This window comes from Pelobates fuscus, chromosome 5 (genome assembly GCF_036172605.1).
Source record: "Pelobates fuscus isolate aPelFus1 chromosome 5, aPelFus1.pri, whole genome shotgun sequence".
Lineage (NCBI taxonomy): Eukaryota > Metazoa > Chordata > Amphibia > Anura > Pelobatidae > Pelobates > Pelobates fuscus.
This window is the reverse complement of record NC_086321.1, coordinates 209814819-209829896: the sequence shown is the minus strand read 5'-3', so window position 1 is coordinate 209829896 and position 15078 is coordinate 209814819. Positions and strand designations below refer to the sequence as shown.

The following is a 15078-nucleotide window of genomic DNA, read 5'->3' as shown; positions in this document are numbered from 1 at the left end:
TCAAACCTGACAAAACATATATTTCTCAATTACGGGTATAAGTAAACATGGTATTAAAAATTCGGGGAAGTGATAGTTGCATTTATAGCAGTATTTATATGAATCAAAGTAAAAGTTTAAAGGAACATTCTATGGTTAAAAATAAATATATACATTTTTAACCTTAGTGTGTTCCTTCATTCATTAGATTAGAATATAGACCTCCTTTTAAAATTCTAAAAAATATAAAAAAAATGATTTAACAGTAATCCAGAGCTTCTAAGCTCATTAGTTGTGATGATCTTAAACCAATTCAATGATTCTCACAGTGAAGCACTTAGGACCCACAGCCCATGCGGAAAATTGACACGCTCTTCCAATCAAATGCTTCACAGAGAAACATTGAATCCAGGTCATCCCTATGAGGTCTTGAAGTCCTAGCTTAATGTAGGTGTTCTGGTAAATATAATCATTCCCTGCAGGTATTTTCATGTAAGCACTGCCTTTCCAGAGAAAATGTCCACAGATGGCCCCTGAAGGTGCTTCCTGGGGCATTGCTGCACAGTGTACAGCACTGCCATTCAGCAACGTTGAACTTTCCTCATAGGGATGCATTGATTCAATGCATCTCTATGAGGAGGTGATAATTGGCCAAGTCGGTGTTTGGCCCAACTCCCGTCCCACCACCATGCCGATTTCTGCCAATCCAATGCTTTCCCTATGGGAAAGCATTGGATTGACTGAACTCATAAATTATGATGATGACAGTAAAAAGGCGGTTGAAGCGGCCCAGTGCCGGGAGACCCGTGCAGCTTTGGAAATAACGTAAGTTTTATTACCTTTTTTAAAGGGGTTAAGAGATGCAAGCCACCTAAATGGTGGTTTTAACACTATATAGTCAGGAATACATGTTTGTAGTATTCCTTGGTGAAAATATGTCTTAACCACCTAAAGTTCCTCAAGTTAAAGGAAGAACTGGAGTACTGATAAATATGTTGTTTCTATTGCCTTCACTATTAATGCAGTAATATTAAAATGTTGTTTGGACAATTCACTTGTTATTTATGATAACAATGGCTAACCACTGGCACCATTAGTATGCTGTTTCAGCACTACTGATGACTAAAAATCTGGGAAAATAAAATATAACTTTTGTTCCAAATAGAAAACTCACATCTTTCTTTATTTTGCTTTCTACAGCTTGGATACGTTGGTCCATCTCCTCTTCCAACTCACTCAGCTGCATGGCGGCTTTATCCTGGGCTCTTGGAAGAAAAGGAAAAGGTTAGCAAATGGCTTTATTTATCCTGAGTAACTTGAAAGTAGCTAGATTCCTTGTTTTTTTATAAAGGAATATACTGATAATACTAAAGGCAATAATAGACCCCAATAGTTAGACATTAGCAAGATAATTCATTAAATCAGTAAATGTTGAGAATTGACCAGGAAATCGCCAACTTTAGGATGAAATAGCTCCACCGTCAAATAGCCAGTTGGCTATTTTCACCTAAAGAATGGCAGTCCCCTTATTAGTATGACTTAATTTGGCTTATGTCTCCATGGATTATAGTGCTGTACATGCATTACCCATCATCTGATGCTACAACATAAGCCTTAAACGTCTTAAAAAAAAGCCACTAGGGGGCGGGGCCGGACCGCCGAGCGGAGCGGTCGCAGGGAAGATCAGCTCCCGCACATAATGACCTAAAAAGCCCACTACAACGGAGTTAAAATCATCTAATTCACCCAACACTGCGACCCTCGATGGAGGGGAGGCCACCGGACTGGGGAGAGGCTTGCCTGATGGGTTTTAGTCCCCCGGAGGGGAGTTCTCTGCCGCAACGGGCGGGAGCTCTCTTGGCGGTGAGTGGAGTGGACGGCCGCCGCTCCACTATCCTGCCACCCGGAGCCCGATAACCACGCTGCACCGGAACGGACCTGGCCCTGATCCCCCCATGGACCGGGGGGGTAATCCCGGTCCTCCCCCCGTGGCCGCACTCGGAGACCTCACAGAGACGGCCTGAAGTTAAGATGGCGGAGGCCGCGTGTGACAGCATCGCATCATACCGCTGATCCCCACAGAACGGACATGACAGGCACCTTACAGTGAGTAGGCAGAGCGGGGCCCTAGACATAACGCTGCATTCCTCCCCCCCTCAATCAACCCACCAAACAGCATCCCTTATCCAGCAGCAGCCCAAGACCAGCAGCAAGCCTCCTAGACACCTCACTTAAAATGGCGGACGCCACGTGCGCTGAAGGCAGAGGGAAGGAACATGGTCCACCCACACTCATAACCAACAGCACAGCATCCAGACACAAACTGGCCCAATATAAACAGCAGCCAGCTATGAGCACTCACTCTAGCTCCCTGGCAGGCCGGGTGAAGAAGGACGAGATGGAGACACAGCAGGGCAGCGCACGTATCTCAGTAAGGACTAACGACACTCAGCAGACGAAAATCTACCCTTCAGACGAGTCAGGAAGCTGGTCTCACATGCAAGATGCCGCACACCTCTCCTGGATTACCAGACAACCCGTCCCAGCCAGCTCTGACAAAGCCACGACGTATACCTGACAACCGGTTTGCAGTGGGACCTTGCTCAGCACACAGAGGGCATCGGTTAAACAGAGACTCAAGTGGACATTCTGCTTATGTGCCCCACCGACCCACACCCACCTGGTATGAGTATCGCACATACGAGAACCAAGCTTACATGCTAAGTCACCCTCCTTAACCATACTTAAGCTTGGCTACAAGGGCCCCTAGAGAGAATATTTTGTCTCACACAGTTAAAGCAGCCACCCAGCTACCTACCAGCAGCATTTATTGCCCATACATATCGTCTTAAGCTAGAAAGATCAAACTACACTACCATAGTCTGAAAATAAACCTCCTAACTGCCTTTCATGTACATTAAGCTAAACTCACTCAGCAATGTTTAGAGTCAACCTGTACACAACACAACAATGCGTAAAAATTCAAGCATTAAACCTTACTCTTTAGGCCCCTACACACCTCCCCTCAGGCCCACAATAAAAACGCGCTCTGAGAGGGCTAACATGTTTTATTACTACTTTTTAACCATTTTATTAATGCCTGACATGTTTCTCTCATATTGCGTGGCTTCACATGTATTGTGCTTCAACAACAAGCTCCAGGGCGACTACACTTGCCATGGATATTCAGACATGTACCTTTATTTAATCTTAATGTCAGTATGCTTAGCCGATTTTCATATCAGTTTGTATGCTCTTCCTGACAACGTTTTACCTAAAGTCAAGCTTGTTTATATAAAAATTTGTGCAGACTTAATCTATGCCATAAATCTGTCAACCACGAATGGCCGGTATCTGCTATTGTGGCACTACCAGCATATATGTTTAATTCTTCATGCACTCAAAAATAAAGAATTATAAAAAAAAAAAAAAAAAAAAGCCACTACATATATTAACAATTGGCTAATTGGTTAAAATTACATTTAAAAAATTCCTGAACCACAAGTCAACAGGCTAATGAATAAGATGCCAGCTACGGCACACTATACTCTAACCTCTTTTCACAAAACCTGGACTCCGGATTGAGTTCAATTACACTAATCGCTAAAACGCTTCCTAGTTGATACTCAGAGAACTCCCCATCTTTACCCTTCCTCCCCGCCACCCAGTTCCCTCCTCCCTCCCACACTCTTGGTTCTCTCTTTTTTTTTTCTTCTAAACTTTCTAATCTTTATCTGCTTCTTTATATACTAACTTCATCTGATTGTTTATATACTAAAAAAAGTCCAGTGGGTTAGTTAACAGCATGCGGCCCTGAACTGCTTGTAATGCAGCCCAGTTGATGTCCAGACTGCCGGGCAGCAAGGGAGGCAGAGAGACCATTACTTACTGTGCTCCCTCACGCGCAGCTCCCTCACATGCCCTTCAGTAAGCCGTCAGCTAGGATATGACATCATCCTGGCACAACTACTGGGCGCGCAAGGGACCTGTGCAGGAAGAGCACAGTGATGCCACCACAGCAGCATAGGTGCTGGGTGGACCTATTAATTACTAAATATGTGTGTATAATTGTGATTTTTGTGTGCGTATGCCAGTAGTTATGTGTGTATATGATTGTGTGTCTGTGATTGTATGTGTGTGGGTCTGTGATTGTGTTTGTGTATGTCTCTGATTATGTGTATGTCTGTGTGTGTAGGTGTCTGATTATGTGTGCAAATGTATGTGATTGTGTGTGTATATGTCTGTGATTGTATTTATGTATGTGTGGGTCTGTGATTGTGTGTATATCTGTGATTGTGTGTATTTATGTTATTGTGTTTGTAAAAAAATTGGGATTATGTGCATATGTGGGTCTGTGATTATGTTTGTGTATGTCTGTGATTTTGTGTCTGTGTATGTCTTAGATTGTGGGTATGTCTGTGATTGTGTGTGTTTAGGTCTGTGATTGTGTGTATCTGTGTGTGTGTGTGTGTGTGTGTGTGTGTGTGTGCATGTCTATGTGTTTAGGTCTGTGATTATGTGTGTGTATGTGTAAACACGTGTGTATGTATGTAGTAGATAGCTCCCTAATTTGGTATCCTTAAATTTGACAATGCCACATAAGGATAACAAATTAGGGAGTTATCTACTAAACAGATTAAATATCAACATTAAAAGAATGGCTTTTGAAGTTTTTTATTAAATTGATTATTATATAAATTAATTATATTATATATGTTATGTGCGATCCTAGACAATCCCTCTTCGCTCAGGCCAGGTGAAATCAAAAGGTTGGACAACCATGAGTTAGGGTCTTTATTATGTAACTTTGAAAATTGTATTCCGCCGTTTTAAATTTTCTATGTACATCTGATAGTAGATTGTAAGCTCGTTCATAGATTGTAAGCTTGTTTGAGCAGGACCTTGTTCACCTCTTGTCTCAGTTAATATTCTGTATGTTAATATTTGTTGTCACATATCTCCAGGTTATCAATATAAAGCACTGTAGAATATATTGGAACTATATAAATAATAATAACAATCATTATAGTAATAATGGTATATTCCATTGGGATTTTGGTCTCTATGCTCACCCCTGGCAAAATAAACAATTATAATATACATTAAATTACTAAAATCACTTAAAGGGACCCTATAGGCACCAAGATCACTTCATCTCATTGAAGTGATCTGGGTGTGGTGTCCCTGTACCCTTAACCCTGCAATATAAAACATTGTAGTTGTAGAGAAACTGAAATGTTTACAATGCACTGTTAATACTGCTTCTTGTGGCTGTCAGGTAAGTGTTTAAAGGGTTCCTTTAAGGAACAAGCTACATTCGTGCGTGGCCAGGGTAATTAATTATTTTATTTAACAGAATGTAAAAGGGAAAATGTAATAAATGACTATTAATTTCCTATCAATACACAAGTACTTATGTGTGTCTAACTAGCATTCTAAAACTATACTTGTTAAAGGGACATTCCGGACCTCTAAAGCACTTCAGCTTGCTGAAGATTTCATTAGAAGGTGGCACTTTTATAAATGAGCCTTGTTACATCCTACTTGCTTAGCTCAAAGTAAGTAAAGTGAAAAAGCAGGCAATTGCCTAGAGCTTTGCAAAGACTTCTTACTGTATAGTTACTAAATAGTGAATTTTATTTATTTTGTTTGGCAGTGTAGTGTCCCTTAAATATGTAGTAAAAAGCAATGCAATCCACATTTTTTTTTCATTCCTGTGAACTCCACATATAAGGAAATACAATGTACCGATATATTAAAGTACAGTAACTGAACTATGACTCTACCTTTTCACAGCAATAGCCAGGTTTTCCATTTCTGTACTCTGAAGTCTTATTTCCCGAACAAAGTTCCTAATTACATGTTCATATTGCTGTATTAAAAGTGGTTCCACTATATTGATGTTCTGATAAAGAACACTGGCTTGTTCACGTCTGCAATTAAACAACAATACAGATTGAAAGGTTAATATGCAAAAACACACCTCAGTTTTAAATACATGAAAATGTACACTTTTAAGCAACAGAGATAAGAAATATTGATTTAGAGAGACACTCAAGGTAGGCACCAGAGTAACTACAGCTTAAAGGACCACTATAGGCACCCAGACCACTTCAGCTCAATGAAGTTGTCCTGGTGCCAGGTCCATCTAGGTTTAACCCTTTTTGCTGTAAAAATACTTTTATGATTACCTAAAAGTCAGATCTTATCTGAAGAAAAGGTTAACATTTCTTAATGAACAAGCAAATTTAAAATATTTGACCAAATTATTAATGTTAAGGACAATTAAAAAAACTACTTTCTAAAGCAAATCTTTGATTATATAATATGGAAAAGAAATACTACCCACCAGCAATATTGAAATAGAATAGAGATCTAGATATACAAATCTCTATTAAAGAATGGTGCAACTCAATTCAGATGCTTAGTAAAAGTCTACACTGTTTGAACCTGTATGAGCTGCATTATAAGATCTTAAAGGACCACTATAGTGCCAGGAAAACATACTAGTTTTCCTGGCACTATAGTGCCCTGAGGGTGCCCCCACCCTCAGGGTCCCCCTCCCGCCGGGCTCTGGGGGGAGGAAGGGGTTAAACTTACCTCTTTCTCCAGCGCCGGGCGAGGAGCTCTCCTCCTCCTCTCCGCCTCCTCTCCTCCTCTTCGGTGGAATGCACATGCGCGGCAAGAGCCGCGCGCGCATTCAACCAGTCTCATAGGAAAGCATTTATAATGCTTTCCTATGGACGCTGGCGTCTTCTCACTGTGATTTTCACAGTGAGAAGCACGCAAGCGCCTCTAGCGGCTGTCAGTGAGACAGCCACTAGAGGCTGGATTAACCCAAATATAAACAGAGCAGTTTCTCTGAAACTGCTATGTTTATAGAAAAAAGGGTTAATCCTAGAGGGACCTGGCACCCAGACCACTTCATTAAGATGAAGTGGTCTGGGTGCCTATAGTGATTCTTTAAACAGATGGTATTTAGTCCCTAAAAGGATAAATAGAATATTTCCTACTCAACCTTCTGAATGTTAGAAATACGGGATAAAAGAGGCAGTTTTTACATATATGGTGGGAGTGTCCGACCATTAAAGAATTATGGCATGATATGGGGGGGGGGGGGGGGGGAATAAAATAAAATCCTGAAGTGCACAATACCCCTAAAACCAGAACTGATGCTCTTACATATTAAGATACCTAATATAAAAAAAAAAGATTTGATCTTGCTACTCCATGTGTTGACAGCTGTTAAGCTAATCATAGCTAGGAACTGGAAAAGTCCGTTCATACCTAACTGGTGCGTGATCAGGCATCAACTAAACCATCAAATAAATATAGAAAAATATATTCCAACTTTTAATAACAAAAAACTTAGATATAATGTTTTTTGGGATGAATCAATAAGTTTAATAAACATGGTTTAATGTAATAACATTTAAATTTAAGAAAGTCTAGAAAATGCACATTGTTATCCCCTCTCCTCTCAGTCTCCTTCGATAGAGAGAAATTTTTATCTTTATTATTTTTGTAATATTATTTATATATATATTTTTTTTTTTATTTTTTTTATTTTTTTGTGTTCTTACTGTAGTATGTATTGTGTTTTTTACTAATACTTGCAAGGTTTGGACAGATTAAATGCTACATATGCTAGTAGTAACTTTTTGATACTTTCAACGCTATGAATTAGAATACTTTGTAACGCTCAAGTATGTGTATCAAAGAAGGAGAAGAGAAAAGGAAGGGGAGAGAAGAAAGAAGGAAGGAAGCAAAAATAGAAAAAAGAATAAAAGGTCTTATATATAATATAATGAATTCATATAATGAATTAGATACAATAGCAGGAAAAAAGTATCTTTTCTCTAACAAGCATGTGTCCAAATGTATTGACTTTGTAGTTGACTTTGTATTTTTAAACTTTGTGATAAAAATGTGCAATAAAAATTATATTGAAAAACAAAAATGTATTACAGATAACATAATAGACAATAGACAACACAAGGAAATTCAGAAATCGGATAACACTGAACTGCTATGAAAATAATCTTCTCTCTTTTTCATTTCACCTAGGTTTCGTTTCATTTCATTAAACCCTTTCTCTGTAATTCAAGAACTGCATTCAGCACTAGTATGCAATTATGTGTTATTTTCTGTAATCCTGAACAAGGCCTCCTGTACAGTCGGGAGAAAGCTCAGGTAGACGTGTTACTCAATACGGTGGTTTCCATGAAAACATTAACGGCTAAGAGAGAAAATAAAATACATATTATCTTGAAAAATGAATACTGAGGAGTGAATCCCCATCTCTCAATGTTCAGCATTGTTATTTGATGCCTTATTATCAATCTCCGAGCAGAAACTGTAATTTCTGCATAAAAATATACAATTTGGATAAGAACTGTATAAATAAAACTGTCACGTCCCAGGATCTATAATATTATGTATATCTACCTCCTATGCATATATGCATTTAGCAAATTTATGTTCGTAAGTTCAGAAAATTACAATTTAGAAATTCACCCCTTTGAACATAGTTATTGGAAATGAGAAAAGCAGGAGAAAGCTTTACCAAATTATTCTGTTCTAATAAGTTACATAGAAAGTTAGCCCAGTATAAATCACAAAAAAAAAACGGGGACAGATGAGGGGTTAACCCTGGGTAAACGTATGAATTGTAACAAGAAAACAAAGGAAAGAATGATCTGTCCCAATCTAATACTTAAAGGGATCGGTAATATACTTTATTAATTTACTAAAAAATCACACAGAAAAAGACACTGAGTCACTTAGAAGTCCCAGTAGAAAAATAACTGGGGCACAAATTGTGACTTACAACAACTCCAAAGTGAGGAGTACATACAGGCGGGAGGGGAGTGAAGAGGGCAATAACAAAAGGCGACCTGAATCGTAAGGGGCAAAGAATCCCACAAAAGGGGGGGGGGAATAAATAAATCCCCAATGTTCTAATAAGTTGTCTAATGTACTAAAAGTGGGAAAACCCTCACAAAAATCAGTTGGATCAGTAGGCACATTCGACATGAGACATATCCCCTTTTCAATGTTTAACCGCTTTTTTAGAACCTCCTCAATTGAGCTGCATGCGCTGGTAGACTACCATGACAGAGATGGATTGTGATACCACTTGCCATATCTTTGCTATACATGTAAAAGAAACTGAGCAGCACATGAAAAAGTTTAATGGTGGTGAGTTAGTGGTTAGTTATTTTCCATGTTTTATTCAATTGTGTAATTGGACTGTAAGCACCATAACCAGTACAGTACACTGTGGTGCTTATGGTGTAAGGAGTTCTCTGGCGCTGTAAGACTGTCACACAACAAACTACAATTACCTGTTTCAGAAATAAAAAGATTTAAAAAAAAAAAAGACCATATAAAAAAAATTAATAGATTTTTGGAACAAACAAGAAATATGTCAATGTGATAGTCCTCACAAATAATAGTCTCTTGATAGTAGACGTTTTAGTCTTTAGTACAGCAAGGACTTTTCTTTGGGTAGGGCAGCTGTCTTTATTTTCTTGTTGATGTATAAAGAAAGAAAAAAGCCGAAAGGGTGGAAATAGTGTAATACTTCAAATCTAGTTATGTAATTTAAAAAAATGACAGTATCACATTCACATTTTATAGAGCCTTAGCCAGCTAGTGTATATAGCGTGCGGTGCTATAATACCCACTTATGAGATGTATTAGAGGTGTCTGTCTGGTTCACAATGACAGGAACCCAGGGAGAAATAGAGAAAAGCTACAGATAGTGCTCTCAATAAAACAAGTGATGTATATAATAAAAATAGTTAACATATACTCACAAATATAGAGCAGACTAACTGCTCTATGATGACAGCGCTGGTGGTTTGATTCCTACCTAGGATTTCTTTGGAGTAGAGTTAAAGGATGCCAGGAAGTATGAAACCAGTATTAAAACAAAATAAAAAAAAGGTAATTGGCACAGCACACGAGTGTAGTGACCAAAATCCTTGAACAGTTAAATTACAAAGTAGTAACATCCATTAACACTTTTTCACCAGTATGGCTTTTCCAAATAGAGTACTCCAGTTACTCCATTTGAAAAGCTATACTGGCTTCATGTTTAAATATTGGTATATGTACCCCAGGCTGTTTTACGGGCAGACAATGACTGATACTTCCAAACCGATTTGTGTTGCTAATAAGTGAGCAAATGTTTCTACAACTTGATTTCTTATTAAAACTATTCATCTCAGTCTGTGCCTCAAAGCAATGTCTCTGCAGTAGATGAATGCTGTTTTCCAAAACTAGAGTTTAGACTTGGAGCATAAAGGGTAGGTGCCATAAATTATATAAATAATATTATCTGTATTATAAAAATAATATTACCTGTAATTTGTTTTATCATCAGTTCATTGCTACAATTCACACTTCTTTAATCAAATGTTGAGCTCTTTATGTTCCTAAAAATAACAGTGCCACCTCCATTAAGCTATGAACATAAAAGTGAAAATATAGTTTCACTGATGATCTGTTGAAATGAGCAAGTTACCTTGCAAGTGCCTTGCAAAAGTATTCGCCCCCCTTGACTTTTTACCTATTTTGTTACATTACAGCCTTAAGTTCAATGTTTTATTAATCTGAATTTTATGTGATAGATCAGAACACAATAGTTTAAGTTGGTAAAGTGAAATGAGAAAAATATATACATAAAACTATTTTTTAGAAATAGAAAACAGAAAATTGGCATGTGCGTATGTATTCACCCCCTTTGTTATCAAGCCCATAAAATGCTCTGGTGCAACCAATTACCTTCAGAAGTCACATCATTAGTGAAATGATGTCCACCTGTGTGCAATCTAAGTGTCACATGATCTGTCATTACATATAAACACCTTTTTTGAAAGGCCCCAAAGGCTGCAACACATAAGCAAGAGGCACCACTAACCAAACACTGCCATGAAGACCAAGGAACTCTCCAAACAAGTAAGGGACAATGTTGTTGAGAAGTACAAGTCAGGGTTAGGTTATAAAAAAAATATCAAAAGTAACAGATCAAAGAACACGGTGTAGTTAATATCAAAAAATTAAGTGGGCAGCAACATACATATACAAGCGACTAAATTTGAGTGTAAGCTCACGATATAGAATGCATGTGCGCTCCTAAATAAACTGTAAAAATAACCAAAATTTATACAAATATAAATATATTTATTATTAAATGATAAATAAAAAGATAGCTAGATAGATCTATAATTGATTAGATTAATATAATATATGATATAATATAGCTATCTAGATATGTAAAAAACACACAATGATATAAAAATGAAACAAAATATAAATGAGAGAACTCAATAAAAGTACCTTACCTCGGTGGGGGCCCCCACCGAGGTATAAACCAGAGGAATACTCGGGAGCAGGACGAAGTCCGACGTGTGAGGTGTGTAGTGCTGGACCGCGGTCGGTATCTTCTAAAAAGACCGCGGTAAGTAGAAAAGGCACTCCAACAGGGAACACGTTGCACCACGGTCGGTGCCTTAAAAAAAGACCGCGGTGTGCGGAGACCGGCCGGCAGCAAAACACGCTTCAAGTTGACACTCACGGGGATTCCTGCACCCGACCTCTTCCTGCAACAGCTGATCAGTGTGCAAGCTGATTGCAAGCTGTAGTGTGCAAAGTTCATGTGGGTAGAATGGTCCTGCAGATGTGAGCATCGAGGCAGCTCATATATTACACTCCGTTTCCACAGCTTGTTCTCAATGACTTGTGTGATTATCACTGTGTTTTGTGTGAAGGCTCATTCAATGTATCTCTGACAGCCCATTCTGTTGCTCATCTCCCAGCAGCCGGGCGTTCTCCTGCAGAGCGGGTCTCTGCAACACTGTCACTAAATTACTTTAGCTAAATAAAGCCGTTTTAGTGTATAGATCATTCCCCTGCAATTTCACTGCCATTTACTATAAAAAAAATATCCAAATCTTTGATGATCCTCAGGAGCACCATCAAATCTATCATAACCAAATGGAAAGAACATGGCACAACAGCAAACCTGCCAAGAGATGGCCGCCAACCAAAACTCACGGACCGGGCAAGGAGGGCATTAATCAGAGAGGCAGTACAGATACCTAAGGTAACCCTAGAGGACCTGCAGAGTTCCAGAGCAGAGACTGGAGTATCTGTACATAGGACAACAATAAGCCATACGCTCCATAGAGTTGAGCTATTTGGCAGAGTGGCCAGAAGAAAGCCATTACTTTCAGCAAAAAACAAAATGGCACGTTTTGAGTTTGCGAAAAGGCGTGTGGAAGACTTCTAAAATGTATGGATGAAGGTGCTCTGGTCTGATGAGACTAAAATTTAACTTTTCGGCCATCAAAGAAAACGCTATGTCTGGAGCAAATCCAACACATCACCCAAAGAACACCATCCCCACAGTGAAACATGGTGGTGGCAGCATCATGCTGTGTGGATGTTTTCCAGCAGCTGGGACTGGGAAACTGGTCAGAGTTGAGAGAAAGATGGATGGTGCTAAATACAGGGATATACTTGAGCAAAACCTGTACCATGGTTTTGCTCAAGGTGGCTCTACAAAGTATTGACTTTAGGGGGGTGAATAGTTATGCACATTGACTTTTTTCTGTTATTTTGTCCTATTTGTTGTTTGCTTCACAATAAAAAATAAAAAAAAACATCTTCAAAGTTGTGGGCATGTTCTGTAAATTACATGATGCAAATCCTCAAACAATCCATGTTAATTCCAGGTTGAGGCAACAAAACACGAAAAATGCCAAGGGGGTGAATACTTTTGCAAGGCACTGTACATATGTACACCAACTATGTGTGCCCCTCATGAAGTTCTGATATTAAATACATATAATCAGAGCCGGCCCTAGGGGAGTGTGAGCTGTGCGGCCGCACAGGGTGCCATGGGAGCAGGGGGCGCCATGCGGGCGACACAGCTCACACATGGATTATAAAAATATTGTGCCGAGGGCGGAGCTTACCGTGCGGCAGGGGTGAAGCGTCCCATGCGGTGGAGCTAAACTGATGGTGGGGTGGGGCTAAAAGTGCCGGATAACTGCTGTAGGGGAAGCAGTCCCTGCTTCCCCAACAACCGGTCTCCAAGAGCAGCACTGCCTCTACTCCTCCATAATGTGTGATTGTCTGCCTGTACGTGTATGTGGCTGTTTGTCTGTGTGTTTGACTGTCTGCCTGTGTGTGTCTATGTGACTGTGTGTGTGTGTGAGACTGTCTGCGTGTGTGTGTGTGTGTATGTGTGTGTGTGACTGTGTGTGTGACTGTCTGCCTGTGTGTGACTGTTTACCTATGTGTGTGTGTGTGTGTGTGTGTGACTTCCTGTGTGTGTGTGTGACTGTCTGCCTGTTTGTGTTTGTGTGGCTGTCTGCCTGTGTGTGTGGGGCTGTCTGCCTCTTTGTGTGTGACTGCCTGCTCTGTGTGTGTGGATGTCTTCCTGTGTGTGTACGGCTGTCTGTCTGAGGGGGGGCGGAGGGGGGGCGGAGGGGGGGCGGAGGGACATCAGGATAAAAGGGAGGGTAGAGAGAGGGGCAAAAAGTAAAATCAGAAATAGAGAGAAGAAGAAAAAAAAAGGGAAAGGGCAAGGCCGGTCTGACCCCACTACCCACTCCCCGGTCCTTCCACCGGCACCCTGTCTGATCCCCCTATATGTCGAGCCATATATGTCATCCAGGGCATCCATCAAGCGTTATGTTTTTCCTGTGTTCCGATTAAATAAGCCTGTGTTGCTTCTGCAGTTTGAATTTCTTCCACTCGTTCTATCCATTGTGTCAGTGAAGGGACCATTCTTTGTTTCCAGAAAGCTGGTATAGGAGATTTTGCAGCATTTATGAGATAGCCAAGTAACAATTTTTATATTTAGAGATAGTTAGTGGAACAAAGAGAAATAGGCGATCTATATGACACAATAAATAAGTAAGTGAGGGCTGCTGTATACAATAAGAGGATTTCCAGACCTCGTGTTACAAAAGCAAAAAAGAGAAAGGAGTATACTGCACCCAGAGTTATACGTACATACAGTTATAATATGTGGTGGCTGGTTGAAAACCTCAGAAAGAAAACAGACAATAATAGTGTAATACAATTTGTGCAGGGTGGAAAGATATTCAATTAATCTCTGTAGGAGAGCCACTCACATTTGGAGGAGCTATACAAGAGCTCTACTTTGTAGCGCCTGGACGGTATAATCCCCGTCTAAGGATATAGGCTGGTATAGATGGTGTTGGTCTTCCAAATGCAAATACGGATATAGGTGGTATATGGAAAAATAAAGAGCAGAGAGAAACTTTGATAGTGTAGTATGTACTGTAAGTTTAAATGCAAGAAGGTAATTTACTTATAATCTTTAGAGCAAATCCCTGAGATAGTTAGTGGTGTAGAATGTAATAAAACATGATCTATTTCAAATGGTGGTGTTTCACCTATAATTTTAGTAACTTCGGATCTAATCATGTCCCAAAAAGATTGAATGTTAGTGCAGTCCCACCATATATGGGGCATAGTTACTACTGCTCCATTACATCTCCAGCAAGTGTCCGATGCAGAAGGAAAAATTTGATGAAGAAGTTTATGGGTTCTATACCAAAAAGACAGAAGATTTTAATTAACTTCTTGGTAGTACGAATCATTAAATAGAGCATTACATTTTCTAAATTTTTGAGTGCAGTATAATTTATTATTTCTATTGGTAGTACGAAGTGACCGAGCTCTTGTGGTGAAGAATCTAAATTTTTTTCCCATTCAGCATCTGATATAGATTTTCCTAGTAGGGTTTCCTATCATCTTTTAAAAGTATGGTTATGCTCCAGCCCTACCACAAGTAATTGTGGATACATTATTGATATAGAACCCTGTAGCTCATCTTGATTTCTGCAAAGTTCTTCGTGCCAGGTCAAATCTCGGTGGACATCATCTCGATTCGGTTGAGAATTATACAAATGTTTCAATTGAGTATAACGATAATCTTGAATCTCAGACAGTGTATAATCCCCAATAAGTTCCTGTAGGGTCTATAAACCAAAATCTCCTAAGACGGTTTTCAAAGGGATATAATCTGTTGTTCCAATAAAGTCCCATGCACAG

General features: G+C 39.4%; 1 protein-coding gene across 2 annotated transcripts in view; it reads right to left on the bottom strand.

The window, feature by feature from the left end:
• Nucleotides 1-15078, bottom strand: part of RASEF (RAS and EF-hand domain containing) — an 85529-nt gene that overhangs the window by 58612 nt on the left and 11839 nt on the right. For both annotated transcript variants that reach the window (XM_063457187.1, XM_063457188.1), the window contains exons 2-3: nt 5766-5912; nt 1154-1244 (exon numbers count right to left, since the gene is read on the bottom strand). In XM_063457187.1, the coding sequence (XP_063313257.1) occupies nt 1154-1244; nt 5766-5912 (238 nt within the window). The remainder of the gene's footprint in view (nt 1-1153; nt 1245-5765; nt 5913-15078) is intronic.